This window comes from Cataglyphis hispanica, chromosome 8, assembly GCF_021464435.1.
Source record: "Cataglyphis hispanica isolate Lineage 1 chromosome 8, ULB_Chis1_1.0, whole genome shotgun sequence".
In the NCBI taxonomy this organism is placed as follows: Eukaryota; Metazoa; Arthropoda; class Insecta; order Hymenoptera; family Formicidae; genus Cataglyphis; species Cataglyphis hispanica.
The window spans coordinates 4,711,272-4,738,257 of record NC_065961.1 but is presented as its reverse complement, the minus strand read 5'-3'; the positions used below and the strand labels follow the sequence as shown (position 1 = coordinate 4,738,257).

General features: G+C 33.6%; 6 protein-coding genes across 8 annotated transcripts in view; 3 read left to right on the top strand and 3 right to left on the bottom strand.

Annotated features, from left to right (window-relative positions):
* Positions 1–264: 264 nt before the first annotated feature.
* LOC126851500 (SUZ domain-containing protein 1) lies at positions 265–2,244 on the bottom strand. The gene is made up of 4 exons (XM_050595553.1): positions 1,921–2,244; positions 1,419–1,483; positions 1,028–1,208; positions 265–952 (listed from the first exon to the last, which is right to left on the bottom strand). Exons 1-4 carry the CDS (start codon positions 2,101–2,103, stop codon positions 761–763), a joined length of 621 nt encoding a protein of 206 aa, XP_050451510.1. The 5' UTR covers positions 2,104–2,244; the 3' UTR covers positions 265–760.
* A 324-nt stretch (positions 2,245–2,568) lies between these two features.
* On the top strand, positions 2,569–7,822 carry LOC126851457 (VPS35 endosomal protein-sorting factor-like). The gene is made up of 18 exons (XM_050595458.1): positions 2,569–2,746; positions 2,904–2,991; positions 3,128–3,334; positions 3,409–3,568; positions 3,704–3,912; positions 3,997–4,127; positions 4,249–4,425; positions 4,497–4,841; positions 4,984–5,084; positions 5,213–5,394; positions 5,461–5,604; positions 5,702–5,865; positions 5,927–6,089; positions 6,183–6,375; positions 6,459–6,598; positions 6,662–6,823; positions 6,947–7,213; positions 7,308–7,822. Exons 1-18 carry the CDS (start codon positions 2,730–2,732, stop codon positions 7,401–7,403), a joined length of 2,946 nt encoding a protein of 981 aa, XP_050451415.1. The 5' UTR covers positions 2,569–2,729; the 3' UTR covers positions 7,404–7,822.
* LOC126851469 (4-aminobutyrate aminotransferase, mitochondrial-like) lies at positions 7,562–11,679 on the bottom strand. The gene is made up of 10 exons (XM_050595498.1): positions 11,529–11,679; positions 10,258–10,385; positions 9,864–10,031; positions 9,515–9,601; positions 9,243–9,438; positions 8,989–9,161; positions 8,759–8,899; positions 8,523–8,680; positions 8,184–8,452; positions 7,562–8,108 (listed from the first exon to the last, which is right to left on the bottom strand). Exons 1-10 carry the CDS (start codon positions 11,611–11,613, stop codon positions 7,996–7,998), a joined length of 1,518 nt encoding a protein of 505 aa, XP_050451455.1. The 5' UTR covers positions 11,614–11,679; the 3' UTR covers positions 7,562–7,995.
* Positions 11,680–12,070: 391 nt separating this feature from the next.
* On the bottom strand, positions 12,071–26,218 carry LOC126851473 (4-aminobutyrate aminotransferase, mitochondrial-like). 3 transcript variants are annotated; one of them, XM_050595506.1, is made up of 11 exons: positions 26,185–26,218; positions 25,507–25,666; positions 14,912–15,039; positions 14,492–14,659; positions 14,129–14,215; positions 13,865–14,060; positions 13,614–13,786; positions 13,386–13,526; positions 13,149–13,306; positions 12,802–13,070; positions 12,071–12,732 (listed from the first exon to the last, which is right to left on the bottom strand). In XM_050595506.1, the coding sequence occupies exons 3-11, from the start codon at positions 14,969–14,971 to the stop codon at positions 12,617–12,619; spliced, it is 1,368 nt and encodes a 455-aa protein (XP_050451463.1). In that variant the 5' UTR covers positions 14,972–15,039; positions 25,507–25,666; positions 26,185–26,218; the 3' UTR covers positions 12,071–12,616. The 3 variants fall into 3 exon arrangements, with proteins under 3 accessions (XP_050451463.1, XP_050451462.1, XP_050451461.1); XM_050595505.1 differs by lacking the exons at positions 25,507–25,666; positions 26,185–26,218 and adding an exon at positions 16,353–16,553 and having other exon boundaries at positions 13,898–14,060; XM_050595504.1 differs by lacking the exons at positions 25,507–25,666; positions 26,185–26,218 and adding an exon at positions 16,353–16,551.
* Positions 17,660–25,858, top strand: LOC126851488 (uncharacterized). The gene is made up of 9 exons (XM_050595529.1): positions 17,660–17,917; positions 20,762–20,827; positions 21,309–21,435; positions 21,608–21,738; positions 21,924–22,033; positions 22,145–22,290; positions 22,364–22,562; positions 22,706–22,822; positions 22,994–25,858. The coding sequence occupies exons 2-9, from the start codon at positions 20,768–20,770 to the stop codon at positions 23,109–23,111; spliced, it is 1,008 nt and encodes a 335-aa protein (XP_050451486.1). The 5' UTR covers positions 17,660–17,917; positions 20,762–20,767; the 3' UTR covers positions 23,112–25,858.
* The window catches only part of LOC126851456 (MICAL-like protein 1), a 65,050-nt gene continuing 64,061 nt past the window's right edge, over positions 25,998–26,986 (top strand). The window contains exon 1 of the mRNA XM_050595455.1: positions 25,998–26,985. The gene's annotated coding sequence lies outside the window, so the exon portion shown is untranslated. The remainder of the gene's footprint in view (position 26,986) is intronic.

Below are 26,986 nucleotides of genomic sequence, written 5' to 3'. Positions count from 1 at the left end.
ATACTTCTTTGTACATTATCGATGTTTTATATATATATATATATATACATATGATAGTCGTCTGCGATGCTGTTTAAATAACTACGATGAATCATCATTATGCTTCAATCCCCTCCTAATTTATACTCTTCCAAGCATGATTCAGTGTGTGCCACAAGAGTAAAAATAATATATAGTACCCAGTATCAAGTTATAAAAACTATAACTTTTTTTTTGTATTTATATTATATATCTACCTAAGCCAAAAGTCAATTAAAAGGATCGTTTAAAAGTATCTTCGATTTAATAATAAAACGCTCAATATATTGCATACAGAGTTGTCACATGTACATATAGTATATGTGTATATATAAATATACACATACAGATAGTGTTTATTACACAATCCATTAGGTACTTTGAATATTTTACAATTTTTATGATGAAATATTTCCATTTGCATGTGACGAATCCACGCCTCCGTCCCATTGTGTCGCTCAAAATGTAATTCTGATTTATATATACATACATACATATATATAATTATTTTTCTCTCTTATATATTTGTCTCTGCTTTATAAGTCCATTCTCTCTCAATTCCTGTGTCCACGTACGATAATGATCTACGGGACAGAGCTCTAAAGATCTTCTGTAGATCTTCTATTCACTCTGCTCGGAGTGCAGCTGTTTCGATCGGCCTCATAGCCGTTCTCCTTCGCCGTGGCGATAAAAGAAGGAGATTAAGAAAAAGGTGGATGAAAAATGTCCATTGGAAGACGCGCTATCTACGCACGTTGAAGCCTCGAGTACCGTCTGGGCCAGCTGGCATGCGAACTACATTGCTGAGATAATTGCCACCATTTGGAGCGCTCGGCTTCGACTGAATTCTGTTGACCTCCTGCGCCATTTTTTCTTCTGGACTCTTCTCTTCCCCTAGAATTCTTCTCCGTGCTTCTGCATATTCTTGCTCTCTCTGAAGTAATTTTTTTTTATATTCTTGTATGTTCAATAGGATAAGTGCTAATTTAAACAAGACAATGTTACATACCTGTTTTAGAGATTTGATAGGCTGCTTAGGTTTTTCGTCGTTCAGTGGCCCATCGCCACTTCCCTGTGAATTTCTAGATGGTCTCTTCAATATCTTTACTGTAGGCTTTGGAGGTACATACTGAGATCTGAGACCATCATCTCCCAAAATAATCATTCTTGTATTTGTGTTATGACTAGACCTGTATCCAAAAAATTATTTCATATTATATATATATATATATATATATATATATATATGTATGTATGTGTGTGTGTGTGTGTGTATGTGTGTGTGCGTGCACACATGATACATAGTAGAAGTCACATAATAGAAATATATATTTTTTGGAGTTTAGATTCTGAGAAATATAAAGCAAAAGAGAACCTAACAAATGTTTGTCTAAGCCTACCTAGAAGATTCTATCTCTTCATCTACTGCGTCCAACTGAAGGGCCTCCAGTCTTTTATCGAGAGTCTAAAATTCATTGATTTTACGTTATTTTTTTTTCTATAACACGATAATAAATGCTTTACAGAAATGATCAAGTGATAAATTCGACTGAGAGTATATTAGTTCAGTAGGGAAAAAAATTGCTCGTATGGAAGCTCGACAACTTGAAACATTTCAAATAAGAATGTATCCTTATGGTAACGTAAATTATTACTATTATCACTACATTAACTACAATTAATACTTTGCAAAAAAAAAAGAAAAAGAAATACATATCAACATTGAAACTGTAGATGTATCTTAGTGCGAAAAGAACACGAAACAATCGGTCTTGACAACGTTTTCGTCGCGTTCCAAAAACTTTGCACACGAAAGAGCTTGCGCGTGCACGGGTATAGGTTAACACAAGACTATATCGTTTTACGTTTAATTTGGAGAACAAAACTTGAGACGTGTCTTACACTGGATTCCTCTATTTGCTCCCAACTCTCGAGAACATCGTCCATGGCTAATACGTCGCCAATTTTCTCGCGAAAATCTTCAAATTTCGCGAACTGTGCACGATCAACAGCGTGTAGCGACAACTGGAGAGAACGGAACACCAGTGTTGAAAATGAGGACGGTATTGGTGCTGCCGCGAACATATTTAAGTCCGAATTGGCGGTTTGTTAGAAATATTTTTCCATTTCATATTTTGCGAGACGTATAACAGCTGTACTGCAAATCGGAATTCATGAATTCCGATTACGCGAATCTCCTCCATCGTGTGATTTAAAGATTCGAGAGACGCAAAAGATATGTGTATATATATATATATATATATATATATATATATATATATATATATATATATATTTCGATCCTGAAAATAAGTTTTTATGTTAAATCATTAATTAAATAATTATATGAATGAAAACCTGTGGAATGATAGGAATGCGTATGAAAATCTTATCCATAAGTTAGAGTAGCGCTTAATTGACAAATCAAAACGAAGAAATTTTTACTCCTTTTGTTCTGATTGGTCAATTAAATACTATTATTCCTGCTTTATCCCCCCTATGGGCAAGATTTTCGAACGCATACATCTAGAGTTTGAAATTTTACATGAAAATGGTGTCGTACATGAAGAGCTTATCTGACATTTGATTTGATTTGACATTTTCTAATGTCAAACTCGTGAGCCGCATGATGAATCGCTATACATTGTCATAACAACTGAGATTGTATACTATCATTAATAACTTAGAAAAAATAGTTTGGTATATACAAAATGACAGAGATAGAATGGTAGGGGCATAATTTATTTATGTTAAAGTATTTGCTATTATTACTTTATGTTTTGGAGAAATCAATCTTTTTGGTCTCACAAAACACGAGCAAAAATATGCATGAATATACTTTAATATCTTTTTTATATTATATTATACAAACATCTTTATTACAGGATCTCAAAACCTATGGAATATGGAACTGTAAAGTTTGCATGTTTAGAGGAAGCTGTAGATCATCCATTGAAACCAGTTGTAATCACTGTAAGATGTAGTTTTAGTAATGCGCTTATTAGAGTATATTTTGCAATACATCTTTCAATATTAAATTATATTTTTCACATACACATACAAAAATAATTTTTATAAAAACAAGTTTTGTGTTTCTTTTTTTATATAGTTAATTGATGGACGTAGCTCAACTAGACGCAATGCATTACGAAGTACAAGTTCCTCTACTGGAATACCAACACCAACGCACACACCAGTTCCTACTAATCCACTGAGTGATCCATTACTAAGTCATTCTTCTTTGGATGGCTCTGATCCTCTTACACAGTTTGCTCGAGAAGAACTCGATCCTCTTTCTAAAATGGCTGCTGATGAAGTAATATATAATTCTCTAGTATTTCTATAAATATTTAATAATTTTTTATAATGTATATTTATTATTTGTCGCAGTGGGATTATTCTAACGTTGCACTTGTTGGTAAAAAGTTGAAAGATACAGTAGAAGAATTGGTTGAGCCATGGTCTGTTAGACGTTCAGCTATATTGAGCAAATACACAACTTCTGAAAAATTATCAATTGTTACTAGTTTCTTATCAGGTGGAGAAAAAGGTACTTACTTTTTCAAAAGAGATTTGTGAGAGAGAATCAATTTAATTTTCTGAAAAGAAATAGTTTATATTAATATTTAAATATACATTCTCTCTTTTTCTAATTGAATTTAAATGTATTATAATTTTATGACAGTTGTAGTGAAAGTCCAGCCAAGTGGATCAATGGTCGACAAAGTAAAAACGCGACTCGAGCAATTGGATGATTTTGAGGAAGGATCTGTAAGGCAAATGTTAGATTTATCACAGCAGCAGTATACTGCGCGAATCGAGCAATTGAATAACGAACTGGTACAAGCGTGGCATTCCGATCAAAGAGTAAAGGCGCTCAAAATCGCAATACAGGTTCTTATTTAATCCCTGTAATATAAGGCTTAGAAAAGCTTTACAAGTATATATGGAATTAACGTGCCAAATTATATTTTTCAGTGTGCCAAATTATTAGTAGATACATCTGTAATGGCTTTTTATCCGAGCAAGTTTGTTCTCATCACAGATATATTGGATATCTTTGGAAAGCTTGTGTATGAAAGATTGAAAATGAAGGCTGAATACTATAAGTAATTATCATACAAAGAAATTCTTATTTTTTAGAACTGCATGTATTTTATATTTTTTTTTTATTTCATTGTCGCACAGATGTTATTGGACTTTATTACTAATGGCAATGTTTCCTTTTAGACCAGGAAGTAAAGTACCTACGAGCTTACCCGACAATTTTACGCCTGATATGGTTCCCGAAAATGCAAAAGAAACGTGTCGCAATTGGTTTTATAAGATAGCCTCCATACGAGAATTAGTACCGCGTTTGTATGTAGAAATGGCGATAATAAAATCTTACAGTTTTCTGACGACAAGGTAAGATTCTCACTTATAATAAATCGCGAAAGAGATTAAACTATTAAAATTACGAATGTATTTTATTTTAGCGAATTTAATACTGCTTTATTACGCATAACTCATATGATAAGAGGAATCGGAAATCCATTGATAGCGGTTTACGCGAGATGCTACTTATGTCGCGTGGGATTGGCATTGAACAAAACGTCAGATTTTGAATTTGTACGAGAAAATTTCTACGACTTTCTTTTTACATATCAGCAGCTATTTGGACCTGCTATGAAGAATGAATTAGCGAAGCAAAATCTCACTTTACATTCCTATTTGAATCTCTATTTGCCAGCGTTGGATTGGATCATGCAGGTTTTGGTGGTAACATCACCTGAAAGTCTTCTCGAAGAAATTTTATCTCGCTGTAAAAAACAAGAGCATGGGTAAATATACATTTTAAATATTTTAAATTTGTCTTTAATTTCGCTCTTAGTTACTCCTATATATATACATATTCTATTCTGTACATATATATATATATATATATATATATATATATATATATATATATATATCTTATTTCAGATCATTATTATTAAACACAATATTGACTGCATTTAAACCGACGTACATTGCCGCACGCGCTATGGATTTTGTAAATTTAATAGTATCAAGCGAAGATGACGGTATCTACATTAAAAGATTAATCCAAAATATAGCGATATATATATATATATATATATATATATATATATATATATATATATATATTTGATTTAAAAGGCGTTCATTTTTTCTTTCAACATTTCGGCAGGATATCCTCAATATCTCCTGTATAGAAGTTTAGGAGAGTGTCTCGTACGAGAATCTCCGCCGAAAGAAGACTGTCAATTAGTGCTTAACGTAATATGGAAATACTTAACAGATCTCGCAGACCCTAACAAATTTATGCATTGCATCGAGATCTGGATCCAATTTACTGTCATACATTTTTCTGTAAGTTTATATAATAATCCTCTTTATTATATTAAATTAACTTATTATAATATATATACATTACAGGTAAATGAGCTCAATTTGTTTTTTGGTAAAATAATAGACCACCTACGACCAAACAAAGCTTTTGAAAACTATTATCCGCAATTGCAAAACATTATTGAGAAGATAATTGCCCATACACAAGATTTTGAGTCACTGCTTGCTATGGTACCGCGCGTTTTAATTATATATTATTATATTTTTTTATTATAAAGCAGGTACTTAAAATATTGAATTAAGTATTGATTTCACATTTACGTTTTAGGACAATTTTCTGCCTCTAATTGACTTGTTTCACAAGGAAAATATTAAGGTTGAGGTTTGTAAAACTGTCATAGAAGGATTGAGTGTGCAGAATGGACCTATTACAGATCCTATTATCATAAATGCTCTTATGTTTATCGCAAGAATCATGCACGACTCTGTTAGGTATGTCAATTTAATTTTGTAAACTTTATTCTGATTTCTAAAACTTAATAAATCTGTACAGTGCTTTGACTGTCGAAGATGAAAAACGACAGATTGGACAACTAATATGCGGCTTAGTGCAACGAGTAGATTATGGTCGTGATTTTGAGAAACAACTTAGTTACTATGCAGAAGCCAGAGCGGCGTTTCCTAATCTTGATAGCGTTCATATACAACTTGTACAGGTATAAGTATATAGATTACTAGATTGCTCTTTCTATTTTCCAATTCTAATCAATATATTGAATATACTACAAATTTTTTGTATTTGTATTTAGTGTGTAAATAGATTATCAGTCGATACTAGGAAGATAGTGCGCGGTCATCACACGAGAAGAACGTCAGCGTTTGTGCGCGCCTGTGCTGCGTTCTGTTTCATCACTATACCCTCATTAACTTTGGTTCATACGCGTCTGCAATTATATCTTTTGTCTGGACAAGTTGCTCTCTTGAATCAATGTCTAGGTCAAGGTGTGAGTCGAATTAATCTTTCTAATTTTTAATATATTGAGCTTTTGTTATTTTTTTTACATATGTAAACGGATATTTTTCAGCCGATGCTTGCTTCAAGGCCGCTTTGAGTTTAGTTCCCGAAATGCCGAAAACTATCGACATCGATGGAAGACAGAAAAGTTCACAGCCATATTTGCTCTCATATTTGTCGAATTTCTTATCAACATTGCTGGTAGTTCCGGTATGTATATCAACATGCGTTATAAGTTAATTTTATATTAGAGATATTGTTTCGTTATATTAGGATAGCCCAGAGCACGGCGTCTTGTATTTGATGAGAGGTTTGCTCAACGCGGTGCAACGTTGTTTTGAAGAGAACACCTCAATCAAGTCATATTTATATTTACGTGTACTCGATCTTCTTTCAACGGTAGCGCAGGAAAATTATCCCTATCATATCGACAAGGTAATTTCATGCTTTTGTGCATTTGAACAGATAAGTAAATAGTTGCAACATTTATTTTTTCTACAAAGTTAGAGTAGAGAAATTAATTAGAAACTAAAATATCACATAGTAATGACATTTTAGGTTGATTCAAATGATAAATTATATGGATCTGATCAGAAATTTATTGGCGAGGTCAATAAAATTTGTTCCAAGATTGTTGAGGAAATTTTGAATCATCTCAAGTATCTTGGATCTACCGAGCAATTCGATAAACAGTCGGCTCTGGCACTTGAGCTGTTTAATTGCTTTGTTATCCGTGCAGATTTACGAGATCCTGCATTGGCAAATATGGCTGTAAATTTGTGGAACTTATCACAACGACATGGTTCGGTGGATCCTAAAGTGACAGTAAATATATATTTATAATATAATCAAGATTTCAATATTTTATGCAATAGTTTTGTTATCATGCTGTTCAATTATTTCATGAATTCTTTCTTAGATGAGAACAAAAGCTTACATGATGCAGAAGAGTCATCATCGAGAATACAGCCATTTTGCTGATATACTCACGAAAATGCCGAATTATCGACAATAGAACACACTTTAAATTTTTATTGGCAGTTTTTTTCGAAAGACGTTTTGTTATTGTTTTGTTTTTGCAAACTTGCTTATCAAGTCAGTCAATGAAGCAAATAATAGTGAAAAAGGAACAATAATGAATATAAGTTATAATAATTAATTGTTAATTTAGCATTATTTTTCATTATTTTATATCATCTTTCTTTAATTATAGCAAATATTATATGAAGTGCGAAATATTTAAATAATTGATATAATAATTTATATTTTTACACAGTAAAAATATCGCTCAATGAATTCCAGAATCGTTAAAAAATACATTCTCACTTAAATGTTGCACAATTTTTTCAAATATTTTATATATGTATATGCGTTGATTAATCTGTATATATGCATATATTTACACGTAAATGAATTAAATTGATTAATTTATCATGTTGCAGTGTTATTAATTCATCACTTGTCATTTTTATAAAGTTATGTTACTCTTATAATTAAATGTCATATAAAAGTAATGAATATTTTTTATTCTATACATCACAGTACGCTTACGCGACTGTAATGTCTGAAGAAGTCTGATTTAAAAGACACCATTAAATTTATACTTATTATTTCAGTACAGATCGAAGCGCATTCAAAAATATATCAGCATGACGCTCTGTAAAAGTTAATGCAGGTCTCAATCGCACAGCCTGGCTACCACATCCACCTGCCATAATACCTAATAAGAATATGGAAAATATGAAAATATAATAGATTTTCTTAACGGTTATATTTTATATTATGATCATCTTACCTTTGGTTGCAAGTTTCTTAATGATGGTGTCTCGCATTTCAGGAGAGGCGCAATTAAACGCTATGAAAGTTCCACGTCCGCGCACTGCGCTGATGACACTGGAATGGTCCTTTTGTATACTTGTTAAATGCTTCAAAATATAATCGCCAACACGCGTAACTCTATCCAAGAGATTCTCCTTCTTGATGATCTTCAAGATCGCTTCGACCAATATTACTTTACTTGGATCACCCATCCAAGTATTGAATACGCGATATGGTAATTTCGGCCTGTAATATGCAACACACAATTAATCGTTAATAGTTTTTAATATTGTTTATGACATGTCAAAAAATTTACTTCAAATCGTCCGAGTGATAATAACCGCCTAATTGCATTTTTTTGCTGAAAGTCATCACGTCTGGTGGGGTATCTAAATTGAAATGCTCGTGACACCACATTTTTCCCGTTGGCCCGCCACCAGTCTGGACTTCATCAATAAGCAAAGCTGCTCCATGCTGGAATTTTAACGCAAATATCCTTCTTAATGCAAACTGAGATATAACTGCTTCATAAGCAGTTTATCTACACTTTACCTTCCGCGTTATGCGTTGAAGTTCCTGAAAGAATTTCGGCGATGCGTGATTGTCGCCGCCTTCCGATTGAATAGGCTCGATTATGACACCAGCCACTGGTACCTTCTTTTTGTTCTTGTACTTTTCAAATAACTCTTCGACCTAAAATATCCGTTTTATTAAAGATCTTGTCTTGTATGTATAAAACATTCACAGAAATACTTGAGAATTGTGATTGGACCAATTATTACCTCCGCGAGGCAACGTTCATCTTCTCTTTGATTTTCTCGCACGTTCTCATCTAAAGGATATTTGTATTCTGGAAAGGAGGCGATGGGCCAGTCGAGAGCTGGCACATCTATTTTGTGAATGTACTTGCTGTGAGTCGTTGAGAGACAAGCTAAGGTTCTTCCATGGAAACTACCTATCGATATTAAATAGTTCATAAATATCAATTATAACAAAACTTATACTATTACACGGTTGATTGATTGATATATTGCACCTTTAAAGGACATAATAGAATATCGCGGCGAGCCAGGAAATTGATTCATCATGCAAGTCTCCATCTCTTCCTTCGTGAACGGCTTTCCTTGTCTTTGTTTCTCTGCATACCAAATAAAGATGTTTTTAAAAGCATTTTCATTAGAACAAGAACCGCACATCATTGTCGTAATGTGCGACAACCCTGGTGGAGCAACCTGTCGACAATAATAATTATTCGAATAAATTAAATATATAGCAGAATAAATTATAGTTAAAACAATTATCAGATACCTCCTTGTTAAGTAGAATATTTTTTAATCTATTAGGCCAATCTTTTCCCGGAAAGTTTCCCAGTGCAGGTCTATTTGCTATAATTTTCTAAAAGGAAACATAAGGCTTCAATGTTTTTTTTATACAGTTCAAACATTGCGCATGTGACGCAAAATGCTGTGTAAGATGTTTTGAGAAAATTTTATTTTTGAAAGCTTATCAAATTGTAAGAGCGATGTAAAATGTTTTAAATAGGGTATATTCTGTAGACAAGAAATTAGCATGCCGATTGTACATATAATTATATATGTAAATTGTATGTGCGAAAAAATCTATCATTGTTTTTTTGCAATGGTTTTATATCACTCACTTGATTAACAGGATCGCTAAGAGCCTCCAACATCGCCGGATGATTGTATCCTAAGGGGATTGTCGAGATTTGCATATAAACGTCCAGTAACGCGTTTCCATCAACATCTATTATGTAATTACCGGAGGATTTTTCGTAGTCTGCGAAGAATTGTACGGAAGATGCTTGCTAAAGTCACAGATTTCAACACTTGTAACTTATTTCGTTTGTGCTGAATATATTTATAAAACATTGCGTATTATGTATAAACTTTTGAATTTTATATATCGATATATTTAAATAATATACATAAATCTTTACTAACTAAAAATTCAAAGAGTGACGTCAGAAACATATTTGTAAATTAAATTACACGATTATATTATTGCTGTTAGATCAACAGTATCTGACATACTTGTATCGCATTCAATTCTTGTAACAGACTACGCGATCGTGGACCCGGTATTTCCGTCATAACCACCGGCCCTTCCGGTTCTCTCGGCACTGAACTAATTAAGCATCTCTTCCACGTTGTTGCAACGCCTGTACATCGATGTCACATTCTTATTCTTCAGCATGAACGCCCTTTCTTTATATAAATGTGTGTACATATCTTATATAAATATATTGCGCTGGATGTTTGTATATGCAGAAAGACAATTTAACTCGCTGATTTGCCCAACAGCTCTGACGATTAGCTTTATTAGCTTTATAGACACCAGTTAAAAATGATTGCTTGATATATTATAGCAATTTTGCATTTTAACCCCTCGCGAATTACTATGTTACAATGAAATACGAGCGACGATGCGTAACATAAAATAAAGATAAAAAATATAAAGATTGTGTAATATCGTTTCTCTATCGGAGAATATTGAGAATAAAGGACTTTCTTATATTAATATTATTTTAGAAAGAAACAAATTTTTTCTCGATGTTCCGTGATAAACATTTGGTGCTCATTTATATTGATATGAATATTTACGCATCAATATCTATTAATTCTACTGTCAAGATTAAAATATAAATATTAATTATTAGAAGTTTATTGTTAAACTTTATCATAATAATAATCTATAAATTCATTTATTTCAATTGATTAAAATTTTAATTTTTAGACAATTCTATTCAACTTCGCAATTTTGAAATTGCATGTAGGTAATTTAAAAATAATGCAAATTCAAAATTGACAGAAAAATATCTTTGAAATATTGTTTTTTAGGTGATGTGTTTATATAAATAAAATTTTAGATAAGATAACGATAGGCATATCGTTAGGCATATCGAGATAAATGATACATGCAAAAAAGAATATTGCAATCATTCATTGCAGTTGCGATTCTTGAAAAACAATATATATGAAGAAAACATTTCATGAAAAATATTGTATAAATTTTCACATTATATCCATTGCATTATTCACTATCTATGATATGAGCATAAAATTTTTAACAGAACATTGCAAAAGTTATGTATTAAAGATATAATGTCAAAGATATACGTGACATCAATATATTGCATACAGAATTTTAAATAACAGTGCATCTAGAGTCGAAATGAATTTATAGATTTTATTATGATCTACAACATCCGTAACAATGTCTATCAATTATCTGATCAATTTTTATGATCCCCATATCAATTTAGTATATTAAAGTTTGATAAAAAGAATGAATTGGTAAATACCGTTTAACAGCTGTCGAAGCGAAGTCTGCGCATTCAGCGCACGATGACACTTGTTAACGATCATCTCCGTTCGGGATAAAAGCATGAATACGAGGGCTGATCTCCGCGACGTTCTCTGTAGAAGAGATAATACCGTACTAACCACTGATATGCGCTGATAGCGTGCGTTTATGCAATGCAAAGAGCTGACAATTCCAAGGGGGGGAAGAGAGTTTATGAATAGTCGTTTCTGCTCAGAGAAAATTATTCTCATAGAGATTCCTTGACTTAGAATTGCAAATTTATTAGAATTTATGTCGATTTCCACAAGTATCGATGTTCTCGGTATATATTCCAAAGTGATGATAAATAAATATTTACACAATATTTACATATAATCACCAGGATTTAGATGTTTTATGGTTTGGTTTCTGCGGTATTTAATAATTTTTTTATAGATAAGATTTATAGATAAAAGCTTACATATGTGTATGACATAAGAATTATCAATGGAAATGGACATTTTGATATAATACACTTAGGAAAATATTGAAATAAATAATATTGGAGCTTATCAATAACACGGAACATAGCTCAAACATTTTTTATTGGCAGTTCTTTCGGAAGACATTTGATCGTGCAACAAATTATCCAGTTTCATTAATCAAGTCGATTAATGAAATAAATAATAGCCAAAGAACGACATATAATAAATTATAACAATTAATTGTTAACTTAGCATAATTTTATAGCATTTTTTTTTAAATTACAGAAAATACTGTACGAAATGTTTAAATATTCAATGTAATAATTGATATCCTATGCAATAATAATGCATATCGATCAATTATAGAATCATCAGATATACATTCTCGCTGCATTTTGCACCACTGCATTATTTCTTTAAAGTTATGTATAAATTGTTAGCTTAGCAACTGCCATATAAAAATAATACATATATTTTTAACTCCGTACACACATCTTCATACATACATCTTTATAACCACTCTTTAATACAAGACATCTGATTTGGAAGACATTTGACATGGAAGACATTTGATATGGAAGACATTTGATTCAAGAAACACGAAAAACCACAGAGTTTACCCTTATTCTTTTAGTACAGAACGAAGCGAATCCAAAAATATATCAGCATGACGTTCTGTGAAAGTTAACGCAGGTCTCAGCCGCACAGCTCGGGTACCACAACCACCTACCTGAATACCTAACAAGGATACGAAAAACTTGAGCTATATCCTTAACGTTTACACTTTACGTTACAATACCATTCTACCTTTGGCTGTAAGTCTCTTGATGATGGTGTCTCGCATTTCAGGCGAGGTACAATTAAACGCTATGAAAGTTCCGCGTCCACGCATCGCGCTAATTATACTAGAGTGCTCCTTTTGTATATCCATCAAATGCTTCAGCATATAATTGCCAACGCGCGTAACTCTATCCAAAAGATTCTCCTTCTTGATGATTTCCAAGATCGCTTCGAGCAGTATCAATTTACTTGGATCGCCCATCCAAGTATTGAATACGCGATACGATTGTTTCGGCCTGCAAAGAAAATGTAGCGAGCAATTAATCGTTAATGATCTTTAATACGTTACCATTTTGGTCATAAAAAATGTTTACTTGAATTCTTCCGAATGATAATAACCGCCTAATTGCATTTTCTTGCTGAATGTCATCACGTCTGGTGGGGTATTTAAATTGAAATGCTCGTGACACCACATTTTTCCCGTTGGTCCGCCACCAGTCTGGACTTCATCGATAAGCAACGCTGCTCCGTGCTAAAATATTTTAATGGACGGTCGTGATATCCTTCTTAATGCAAGCTGAGATATAATTATCTCGTTAGCTGCACTTTACCTGTCGCGTTATGCGTTGAAGTTCCTGAAAAAATTCAGGCGACGCGTGATTGTCACCGCCTTCCGCTTGAATAGGTTCGATAATTACACCCGCCACTGGTACTTTCTTTTCGTTTTTGTACTTTTCGAATAATTCTTCGATCTGAAATATCAAGTTTAAAAAATTTTTTCTTTCATATGATACGCTCACAAAGATACTTATACTTAAATAAAAATTGTGATTGGATACCTCTGCAAGGCAACGTTCGTCTTCCCTCTGATTTTCTCGGACGTTTTCTTCTAAAGGATATTTGTACTCTGGAAAAGATGCGATAGGCCAGTCAAAAGCTGGTACATCTATTTTGTGAATGTATTTGCTGTGAGTCGTTGAGAGACAACCTAAAGTTCTTCCGTGGAAGCCACCTACCAATATCAAATATTTTGTGAAAAACATTTATAATTAGATGTCGACTTGTTTTTGCTCGAATTGATATATTGCACCTTTAAAAGACATAATAGAGTATCGCGGCGAACCAGGAATTTGATTTATCATGCATGATTCTATCTCGTCTTTCATGAATGGTTTCCCTTGTCTTTCTTTTTCGGCGTACCAAATAAAGATGCTTTTAAAAGCATTTTCATTAGAACAAGAACCGCACATCATTGTAGTGATATGCGATAATCCGGGTGGCGCAACCTGTTCAGAATAATAATTTCGATTCAAGCGACGCGATGAGAGATAAGTTAAATAAGTTTATTAGATACCTCCTTGTTGAGCAGAATATTCCTTAATTTGTTAGGCCAGTCTTTTCCCGGAAAGACACCTAACGCAGGTCTGTTTGCTATAATTTTCTAAAAAAAAAAAAGAAAAAATATTATCATTAAATATTTTTTATATAGCTCGAATGTGTTCTGTATGTAACGTAAAAAAAAAATTGAAATATATTCTAAGAAATGTGATTCATAAAAGATATTCTAAGAAATCTGGATTATTCAAGGAAATTTATCAAGACCTGTAAGCTGTGCAGTTAAGAATAAGTGATATGTCCTGTAAAAGAGATTAGCATGCAAATTGTGTATGTGAAAAAAATCCGGTGCTCCGCGCCAAAGCGGTTTTGTATCACTCACTTGATTAACGGGATCGGCGAGAACCTCCAACATCGCTGGATGATTGTACCCTAGGGGCATCGACGAGATTTGCATATAAACGTCCAGCAACGCGTTCCCGTCAACATCCATTATATAATTACCGGAGGATTTTTCGTAGTCTGCGAAGAATTGTACGGAAGATGCTTGCTGAAGTCACAGATGTTAACATTGTAACCCGTTTCGTTTCTCTTTAGCGTACATATAATATTTACAAAAGAATTTACATTATTTTCAATGTTAAACATATGCGCATCAATTTTATGTATTAAATAATGGTAAAATATGTAAATATCTGTTGAATTCTAATTCAAGACAAATTGTTAGAAACATAGTTATAAATTTAATATTTAAATTCTATGATACTGTATTCTTATTGGTTTAAGTCAATATCTGACGTACTTGTATCGCATTCAATTCTTGTAGCAAGCTTCGAGACCGAGGACCCGGTATTTCCGTCATAATTACCGGCCCTTCTGGTTCTCTCGACACTGAACCGGTTAAGCATCTATTCCATGTTGTTGCGACGCCTGCACAATGATAATATTACACTCATATACTTAAGCATATATATTCTTATTTCACTATAAAATCGTTTATATTTCTATATAACTAAATTTCTCTCTGCACTTGTGGATCTTGAGCTGAGTAGATTGAAAAAATGTTTATATAAGAAATCACACTTAACTATAGCTAATTCGTTCAAGAGAATATAATATTTAGTTTCATTGACGTCTATTAAGAATGCCTAATATATCATTGTCATTTTAAATCGCTTTCAATGATATGAGATACAGGATGTGGGCGTATAAGATAAGACATAAATAGAGAAAAGAAAATTTTCTCCAATTTTACCAATATCAAATAAACAGAATATTGGACAGCAAAAACTAATTTGTTTTCTGGAAATAATAAAAATACATTTCGAGTATTATTTTCTCTCTCCTTCTCTCTCTCTCTCTCTCTTTCTCTTTTCATATATACAGCAAATTAAAAAAAGAATTTTATAGCTCACATCTTATTTGAAATAATTTTATATATAAAAAAAAATATATATATATATATATATATATATATATATATATATATTTATAACGGCCAGTGTTTTTATCAAAATACATTATATTTTTATTTCTATATCAAGCAAATATCAACATATTTGTATTCACAACATATTTATAAATTTAATTTAATCTGTAGTTAAGAATTCAAAATATGTTGAGCTTGTTCGATACTCGTATATATTTATATGAATATTTATGTTTATCATTAATCAAGCTTTAATATAATAATCCATAAATTTACAAAGCATCTTCACTATTTTAATTTTTCTTCCTTAAGAGAAAATTCATAATTGGAGACACATTGTATAAAACCGATTTAAAATTAATATTGCGACAATATTATCATAAAAATATCTTTAAAAGTAAACATTGTTTTTTCGTTGCACGTCACTTAAAATTTCAGATAAGATAACGGATATATTGAAATTAGTGGTATGTGCATAAAGTTACGTATACAGTGCAGTACAAAGCTAAATATGCAGTGCTGTTTCAATATTCTGTGATTAAAAATGCATATAGAAGAATTAATATATTAATTCCAAATTAATATATTAATTCTATCGATATTGTTTTCACGTTATAGAATATAGAGCTTTAAAATCTAAAATATAGAATATAGAACTTTAAAATCCGCGAAGCAGCAAAGCAGATGGAGACTTTATCGATTTTGTCGTAGTCCATACAGCATCCGTGACAGAGTATTTCTCGATGTTCGGTTCTTATAGTACGATATGTGAATTTATACAAACATTTAATGAGAGAGAAACAAAGGTAAATACCATTTAGCAGCTGTCGAAGCGAGGTCCGCGCGTTCAGCGCACGATGACACTTGTTAACAATCATTTCTGTCCGAGATGAGCGCGGATACGAGGGCTGCTCTCCGCGACGTCTTCACTGCGGAAGGGATGGTGCCGTACTGGCCGCTGATACGCGCTGATAGCGCATGAAAAGAGGAAGAGCCGAGAATGCCGCTGAGGGCGCTTACGCACGAATTGCCGTTTATGCTTTTTTTTAATCTATCGTCGGTGGGATTTTGAATTTATTACAATGCTAAATAATATTATAAATATAGAAATTCCTTCCGATACATTAAAAAAAAAAAAAAACCTTTATGTGATAGATATTCGACAGTATGTAAAGCTATCGAAGGTGAAAAAATTTCGGACTCTTTTCGCGATGGCCTGACTGCGAAAGTAGTTGCTGATTAATGGGAGGTATCAAATCGTCGTTCCTGCTTACACAACTGTCTGTTCGTCTGTCTGTCTGTCTGTTATACCGCCAACAAATACCGTTGCGTTTCGTGTCAGGAATAGTACTGCATTTTCAGGGATTCCATGCGTGGCGCGGCCACGAGATTTGGTGCAAGTGAAAGTACATTTTTGAACTTTTTCCTCATAGGATGTCATTATTTAGATTTGTAAGAGGATTATCATTTCTGAAATCCTTTATTCTTAGACATTATTTATGTATATGTTTATATGTTATCATAATTATTCATTTTACTGAATTACGTAGCATAATTAATTCGGCATTAATTAAAAGAAAGCGTGAGAAATTCTTTTATATCATACATATATTATGCACAAAAATTATTGTTAAATTTTGGCAATTGCAATTGTTATTTTTCACCTATCGTTAATAATATATATATTACATATACATAAATATATATGTATAAATTATATATCTTTTTATGGGCATGTATTTTTAATATATACAGTTGAAAGTACCACAGTGTTTGTAGTGCGCTTGACCTCATTAAAAATGATAGAAGGCAAACAATCGATCACGATTGCCGTCGTCTCGAGACGGGGAGTGTAAAAGTATCGGACAGGTTTTTCGACGAAAGCAATGAATCGATCTGGTCGTCGGTCAGGTGATGTCTTACTTGATGATTCAAGAGAATACCTTCACTTACTTTTTCGCGACTCTGATCGATTCGAGAAATGCAAGTGATTGCTTCGTCAGGAAAAATCGACACGATACTCATCACCCGCATGAATTAGTTCGATCAATTTTTCAGTTTCTGCTCGGATTCGTCCCCACTATAATGCGGGCCCACATCCGACTTACTTGGAAACCACGCCTCGAGACCTTTTGCCCACAAGGTGGAGAGGTGGTCGTGTTTTTGGGCACCTCGAGCCGCACGCGGCGCACGCATATTGTCACTCGCGCGAACGCACTCGAGTGGGCCCCGTCCGATCTCTACCGCGAAATCGTTTTTTCCCGGGTGACATCCAACATCTCCGCGAGAGAGAAAACGCTCTTTCGAAGCGACCAAACTTCGTTTACCTGAAGAGAACCTAATCGTCAAGGCTGAGCACGTGCATACTCTGTGGGTTGTGTGAGTATAATTGGTTTACGGTACCGATACACTTTGCATGCGTAATTCATAACTCCGTTAATGCGCTGCAAAAGAGATCGAGAATACGACTGGTATTCGTAGATCTGGGTCAATGTCGCGCATAAATTTCCGAAATCTATACAAAAATTTGATATCCGGTAATATCGATAATTCGTATGAATTCTCTGTCGCATCTCCAGTTCCCGTAGATTCCATCCCGTCATCACGCAAATCGCGATACAAAAGGCTCTAAATTCAATTACCGTATTTAAACCTTCATCTTTAGACGACTTTTTTTTTAAATTTTCGCGACCTTCATGAAAACAAAGAAAACATCAATCTTACTTTTTCTTTTTCTTTCTCTTTTTTCGTCTATTTTACTCTTATCTTGCGATTTTTGCGATGTTGACATTTCAAAACCGGTGGAACTTGATTTTTGAAGATCACGATCATCTCGATTTTTTTTTATTATTATCATTTGTATGACGATGTGATATGCAATTTGATTATTTTTTGATTGCCAAAGTATTATTAAATTTCCGTTATTTGCTGGTAGTTTTTTATTTATTGTCTACTGTCGTCAAGAACACTTTTCGTCCGTATCTATTTGAAATTTGAAATCGTGAAATAATGCGCTCGTTTTCATTTCTAATTTTCCACCCTATATATATATATATAGATTAAAATTTATATTTACTTTAAAGAAACAAAGTTTTTATAAATATTTATATGTCGTGAGTTTATTGACCGATAGAAAAGATTATACTCGAGTGATCGAAAATTTACGACTGCAACTTTCGAATTGGAGGATTGACTCGACATATGAAGAAAATACGATACAAAGAGGATTCACGTGTGTTCACGTTCCGATAACTTATCCGCTCGTACTTGCGCAGCTTATTAGCTTATCTTTACATTTCTTTTTCGTTCACTGACATCTTTATGAATCGAGATAATATAAAGGCAGCCAATAAAAAATGTCGATAGGTCCGACTGATAATATAAGTTTGATACCGAGCGATCTTAAATAGTTTGGACATAATTCAACGGATAGCCAGAACTATAATTCCTCCATAACTCGAAAAAAGTTTAACGTAAGAATTCGTTACCAGATGGATCCATAAAAGGATTTCATCATAACGGCATGTTTTCGCACTTGTATTATACAGAAAAGTATATATAATACATGATTTGACTAGAGACTCGCAAATCCCTTCTTTCCGGTCGTTCACCCCGCGAAAGAATTTTAGCACATTATTCGGATTTGTGTTTCTCTCAAAAGTCAAAACTCCTATTTGCCTCGTATTTTACGATCGCGATTATTATCGTTTCTTCTAAATCCGCCTACGATATTTATGCGACAAACAATCCTCGATTCACGGAAAAATGCCGACGATGAAGATCGCGGAGAACGACGAGAGCATTGCTTGTCAGAACTAGATAGACTTGGTGTTATTAGTGTCGGATTTATGCCTCCGCAACACCGTTTTGAATTCCATTATCTTCGTCTAAAGTTTCCTTGAGATCCCTTGAAGCGAGTTGCTCGTTTCGGTTGTCCTTCGTTTATCATTGCGCTTTGATAGCAGCGAGATAAAAGCGAAGGTTAACCGGCTGCGGCTTACATCGGACGAATTTTTCGTTTTATTTGGATCACAAAATGAACATATGTCCCATTGTGACTCCAAGAATCCTGTTGGATCCACTTTCGACCTGTTTAAACTACCTGTCTGAGAGCAGTAGATTTTGTTACGCGATAAAAGACTGAAAGATCCAAGACGGAGAGACGAGAAAATCTATGTATGTATAATGAATCGAGAGAGATATTCGTAGAATAACGTGATAATAAATGTTCCATCAATCATATGCTACGCATTGATTATTCATACATGTTTGAGGGCACGCACAGTTATTTCGTTGAATCCAAAAGATTTGTAAATCAAGTACCGTTATTTCTTTTCTAAATCATATTCTATATCTGTCGTGAATTATGAATCTACAATACTATTTTTTAAAGCTACGATTAATGAATTCAATTTGCAATTAGAAACTGACTGAGAATATGGCATTCTAAATGATTTATATTAGAGCCTCGGCCTAATGGAGGCCATCTCGTCGCGTACTAAACAGCTGTCAATGACACGCGCATATGCGCAAATGTCAGTGACTTCTCATTCAGTCCGATATGCTAATGGACGTGTTAAGGATCGATTGACAACATATCGATAAATTTTAATGTATTAATCAATCAGAGAATAGATATCAAAATTAAAAATTGATGAACACGAGTTCTGCGAGATTGTGCTGAAAGGACATGTGAAACAATCCTTGGCGCCGATCCTAATCCGCGCTACGTGTACGGCCTAATAATACACATGTCGACGACACGTATACTTGCTATTATAGTCGTAACAATACGTCGTCTCGCTTTCTTACGTAAGATTCGACACCTACCAGTTAATTCAAGGACGTTCATCGCAATTTTTTTGCCCCCGTCTTCCAGAATTCGTTATTAGAGTTTTAAATACGTATAGTACAAATCCGAGATAACATTCTCGTCTTTCTCAAGTGTCCTTGAAAATTTTTCTCAATGATGAAGAGTGCAAGATTAATTTTATAATCCGTCAAATTAATTCAACAATTGTTTGTCGCTTTGTTTTATCCATAACAGATTTTTTATCTGTCAACAGAGCGATGAAAAATTTTCTGGACAGCTTTTTTAGACTGTTAGACTATTGATGTATACATATACAAAATTTATAAAGAAAATTGCTTTACTCAAGCGCAAATATTTATTATTAATGAACAAGAATATTTTACTAATCGTCATATATTTATGGTTTTCAGGAGAAGATGATTACCAGGCATCGACGAAATGATATCCTGTTCGTGATATTATATCTCTTCGTGCAAGTAAGATCGTTTCTTTTACGCAATATATATATATATATATATATATATATATATATATATATACATATATATATATATAATTACGCGAACAAGATTAAAATTGCAAACAGGCTTTCCATTTTTTTGACACGAACGCTCCATACACAATAACGAATTCAGATATTTCACTCTCGCACTTCTGCACTCTCACATAAATTTTTGCCAATGGCTACGAAAGTCCGACTCGTTGTTTGATACGTTCAATAAAAGCCTCGCGCTGTTCGTTAATTTCGCAATACTTTTCCGCGAACGCGCCCTTAATAATACTTTACACGCGAGTAAAAGTAAATGTGAGACCGCCCATTTAATGACGTACATGGACGAAAGTGTATCGAGGGAAGGTGTTTAAAGTACACAACGGTTTCATTCTCTTCATTCTCTCGCAAAACTTTTTTGTCTCTTCTCTATTTTAAGCTTCTAATTATTGTCGCGATTTGAAAAGGTCCCCGATGAGATTCACGGTCACGGAAGATTAATGGATCCGCCCTCGCGGAACGCAATGTGGAGATTCGGCTATCCAAATCCGGTTAATTATAACGATAACGAGCTTTTTTGCGGAGGATACGCAGGTTCGTGTACGCAAATTCGTTTATGAGACTCTCTTTAATTTATAACTATATTTAATTTAACTTGCTACTCGATATTGGAGATATTGGCTGATATTAATGATAATTTTTATTATTAATGATAATTATTATATTAATGGTAATTATTATTAATAATTATGAATTAATTTCGTAGTCCACTGGCAGCAAAATAAAGGCAAATGCGGAGTTTGCGGTGACGCATATCATTTAAGTCAACCGCGTCCGCACGAGGCAGGTGGCGAGTTCGCCAATGGCATTATCACTAGACATTATACTGTAGGCGAGGTAATGTAATCTGTTAATTTCTCATGTTTTCGTGCATTAGGCACTACGTTTAAAGATATAAATTATTGTTATTTCTTACAACCGACATAATTATTTTCTTCGCGCGCTTGCACATAAAAAAAAATATATTTCTAAAAAAATTTCTGATAATCCAGATTTAAAATGTCAGAGTACAATTTGTGTAGGAAATAGAAGTGGAAATCGAGCTAACGGCCAATCATTTTGGAAGATTCGAAATGTATATTTGCCCTAACGATGATCCATCGCGCGAGGCGACCCAAGAGTGTTTCGATTCGTAAGTCTTGCTCTCTCCTTTCCTCACGCATTCATTTAATTCTAATTGTTACTTTAATTATTAATTTAAATTTATACTTGTGCTCGTCGCTAATGTATCTCAATTGTATAGTTATCCCTTGTACGTGTCTGGGACTCAGGACGTTCAATTCGAGATTCCACGCGATACGGGGAAAAAGGGCATAATTAAATATACGGTGACGTTACCGCCGTATGTGACGTGTTCGCAATGCGTTATGCAATGGAATTACTATACTGGTAAATTTTAAATTAGCTTTCTTTCTTTCTTTCTTCGTCGCGACTTGATTTCTCATTCTGTCTATTGTCTCAGGCAATATGTGGGGAACGTGCGATAATGGCACGGAAGCTGTCGGATGCGGGAGACCGGAAACGTTTCGCAACTGCGCCGACGTGAGGATCGTCACCAGCACCGGTGGTATACCGCCGCGATTTTTCTATCAAAATAGTATTTTCCAACCGTATTCCCTAGCTTCGAAATTCACGAGCAACCCGCTAGCTCGGCCACTCAGGTGAGAATCGGCATAATTAAAAAAAAATTGATTAATTTATTAAAAATTATATTATTATTAATATATATATATATATATATATATATATATATATATATCAATTAATTAATTCGTGATGCACGATGTATGTTTCATGATTTCAGGGTTCAAGTGTGCGAGCCAACCGCGGCTTATCGTTACAGGCAAGATATGAGCAATTGGTGTCAAGTGAATTGCATACGTATCCCATCAAATTGCCCTCCGGGTGTCTGTCGCTGTCTGTGAGTATTTAAATTGATCCGTATATAATAAGCGATAAATTACAATTGATTCGAAATTGTATTAAGCAATCAAATCGTTATACGTAGCTCTTATCGCGTCATTGTCCATACGATGTGTCTGTGCGTTAAATCTTTTCTAGTTTTCTAATTTACTGATATATGTATTCGCAGAGACACGTGCGACGCTATTGGAGATATCGCGGACAAACCCGGAGCTGATCAGTATTGCCTGAGACGTTGCATGCGCTATCCGTCGAATTGTCCGACTGATCGCTGCAACTGTTATTGAAGCTGTGAGAGCGTGGTATTGACATCCCACATGTATCGCCAATAATAGGTGTGCGATGTGAATACGCATAGTGATAAATAAAAGCCCAATCATAATATTCTATATTTCACAGCTTAGGCACAGTTTTGCGGAAAAAAATTTCCTACGATAAAATTTTTCTTACCTTTTCGTAGACATTTTTTTTCTGAAAAAAATTGTTCTTACAAGAGTATAATTTAAAATACAAAAAGAATGATATCCTTACTCTGAGAGAGGTAATAGGTGAGTGATAAGAAGCTTTGTAATGGCACTATGATATTTAATATTAGGACATTCTCTATTGACAGCTTAAAATCTTTTTTTTTTTTCACGCGTATATCACATTATATACGTAACCATCAACGCATCTCCGCGATCTTACGCATACGATATATTATTAATTAATACGCAACTATGTTTTAACGAAACGACGGTTTCACCAATTTTCTTTCATGCGCTTCCAATTACCATACAATGTGAACTCATAATTAATCATGCCAATTAGAAAACGTATGCGCTCGTACGTTTTCGTAGCAATGTACTGTATATGTATATTTATATATATTATAGAGATCTCACTATAGTTAACACTTTACAAAACTATATACACTAAAGCCTTCTGTCTTTATCGTTTACAACTATAGCTAGCTATAGTAACATTTTTTCTTTCCTCTTCATATCTTTCTTCATGTACAACATATTCTTTACATATATCATATAAAAGTGAAGGAAAGCAATTAAGAACCAGTGCGGTAACTTATACGCAAAATTATAATCAAATATTATTATATTAACATAACAAAGTAGCCATAAACTTAATAATAAAAAGCGATCTTTTTCTTAATCATCCTCAGCGCGATTACAAAGTAAATAAAAAACAAAAACCGAGCTGTTTAAACGTGATATCAGAAATAAGTTGCAAACATAAAATTATAAAAAATCACAATAAACAAGAGTGAGTCACACATATTGTCAAAAGGTAAAAGCCACAACAATTTTTTTAATTATATACAAGGATAGTCAAAAAAAGGACACTTTATATTATTAAATCATTATTAAATAAATTATTAAAATTATTAATTAAATTATTTAAATAATTATTATTAAATAATTATTATTAATTTTATTATTAAATTATATTAATATAATTTGATTATAATAAAATTTGCGCATAAATTACCGTGCTGGCTCTTAATTGCCTTCTCTCATCTTCGTATGACACATTCATAAGAGTCTTTATTGTTTCATTTAATTTTAATTTTATATATATATATGTATATGTATATATATATATATATATATATATATATATATATATATATATATTTATATCGTTTCTTTCGGACGCGCGATATAATAATCGTCGCCAAAATGCGTAATATTAGCGCGTCAAGTCAAAATTCGTGCTACGCCAAATTCTAGCGCGAGGTGTACAATAATATAAAGGTATCTTTTATTTGTTACTTACTGCTAATCGCTAAGCAACTAATTAACGTCCGCGGCCGGTTGCGGTTTAATTATTCAAATACTCTCCCTCCTTTTTCCATATTTTTTTCACAGGATTCTCTCGTTTTATTATTAATCCTCTCATTCTCACTGAACGTATAATGTTCGTATTATTTTATTGCAATTAACGCGGTTACTTCTCATTGAATTATTTAATAACGAGGTAAAAAATAAAATACGTTAAATTGTTGTTCTTGTTTCAATAATTAATATTAATATATATAATATATATATTCAATAAATAATATTAAAATAGAGTTAATAATATATTGTTAATATGCATATAGTATTGCAATATTAAATTTAACAAAAATATTAAATGGTTAAAAAAATATTAAAATATTTTTAAATAAAAAAATATTTAAATATTCCTAAATAAGAAAATATATATTTAAATATTTGTAAATAAAAAATAAAAAATAGATACTAAAAATACTTAAATGATTTTAATAAAATTTCGATTATAATTACTTCGAAAGAGTGAGAGGATTAATTACGACACAAATTATCAATCGCCTCGATTTTTTCCGATCATGGACGATCAGATGAGAACGCTTTTGATATGCGTCTTATCATTTTCAAGATGACGCGATTACGACAGTGAGGGTAAGAATCGCATACATTAACTTTTCGCGTTAGAAATTAATCAAGGATAGGGAACATCTCGAGTTCTATTCAGGAAAGTTATCAAAAAAATGTTTATGCTTCTGTGTAATGCTATCTCATAGAATTGTGACAACAAAACAAAAGATAAATCTCTGCGTGCGTGTTCTCTATATATTCTTTCGCACAGTAACGTCAAATCATCGCAAAATATATATGAAAAATAAAGCGATAATTAGTCTCGCTCAAACATAATGAATTTACTCACCGACCGATGCGACGCCGTTGCTTCCTCATCGCCGTCGAAAAGCTCCATTTTTCCGCGAGTGTCGCAAAATCGCGACTAATTAAAGCGGCTTCACAATCAGTCTGTCATTTTATTACACGCACTCCCGACTTACTCCACGCGCGATATGCTCGATAATACACTTGAAACGAGTAAATAATGCCATAATAGGAAATTGCTCGTCGCGTCACTTTGCACGACATTCCCGATATTACAGGAATAAGCGCGAGATGCACGTTGAAGTATGAAAAATTCGAGACATGCAACTTCACGCTGATACGTGGACGCAAAATTCCATAAGCGAGAGAGAGAGAGAGAGAGAGAGAGAGAAAGAGAGAGAGATTATAAAAAGAACATTAATATAATTATAACATTAATAAAAGTTGAAATAAACTTTAGTCGTAATATAAAAACAATGTATAATAATATAATATATAATAGAAAATATAAGATATTTGCATGTATTTAAATAACGTTAACAAATATTATACGTTTACGTGCATAATTAATTAAAAGTTTCTTCCCGTATAATAATACGATAAGAATGATCCACGTATCAACTCTAAATTGTCAGAGAATACGCGACAAAAGTTATCTGATTTTGATGTTTTATTAAAATACGCGATAGAGAATCAAAGTTTTTATTCTCGCTCCGCTTACGGGATCGTACGCATGTTTACGACCTATCTGTGACCTTACTACGCAACTCGCGCACATGCTCAGCTGTCGGCTGCCGTGAGGTCGCGCCGATCGGGTCAGGTGGGTGGTAGGAATAGTGGGGAGAGGGGAAAAGCGTCGCGCGTCGGTCGAGTCACGTGGTAACTGGGAATGGGAGAGAGAGTAGGAGTGGGGGGATCGTGCGTTGGCCGAGTCAGTAGTGGGAGTAGTGGGGGGATCGTGCGCCGATATCGCTCTATGTTGTTCGCATCGTGTTGTTTTTTTTACGGTCGAAGATATTTGGCGTGTTGTCGAACCGAGCTACACACAACACAATCGCAATCCACTATGGAATGTTATTGTTGGCGCGTTTGCTTCCGATTAAATAATGCGTATCTCGATTTTTCATTACCGTCGTCAACGTCTTACGATCGACGTCACAATCAGCATAAATAGTGCGAAGTTGCCGCCGCGTCTTTTAACGAAACGCTTCTCGCGTGAAGCTGCCCGAGTGATCGGATGACGAGTGATGGTCACGTTATTTCGTTCAAATCGTGCATCGTGCGTGTCGAAAGTGGAATCGAGTATTCGCTTGAAAGTGCGAATCGGTCGACGCAATCGCACGATTAATACGCATTCTCGATATTTGTGAACGGTTTAATGTAACGGGCGGTCATTTATCGGCGCGTAATCAACGCTGCGATTGCAATTGAGTGCGTTTTTTTTGCAATCGACCGAGGAATGGAGGAGCCAACGGATGAGAAAACGACGGCGTCGACGAAAAGGCGGGAGGATTGCTACTCGG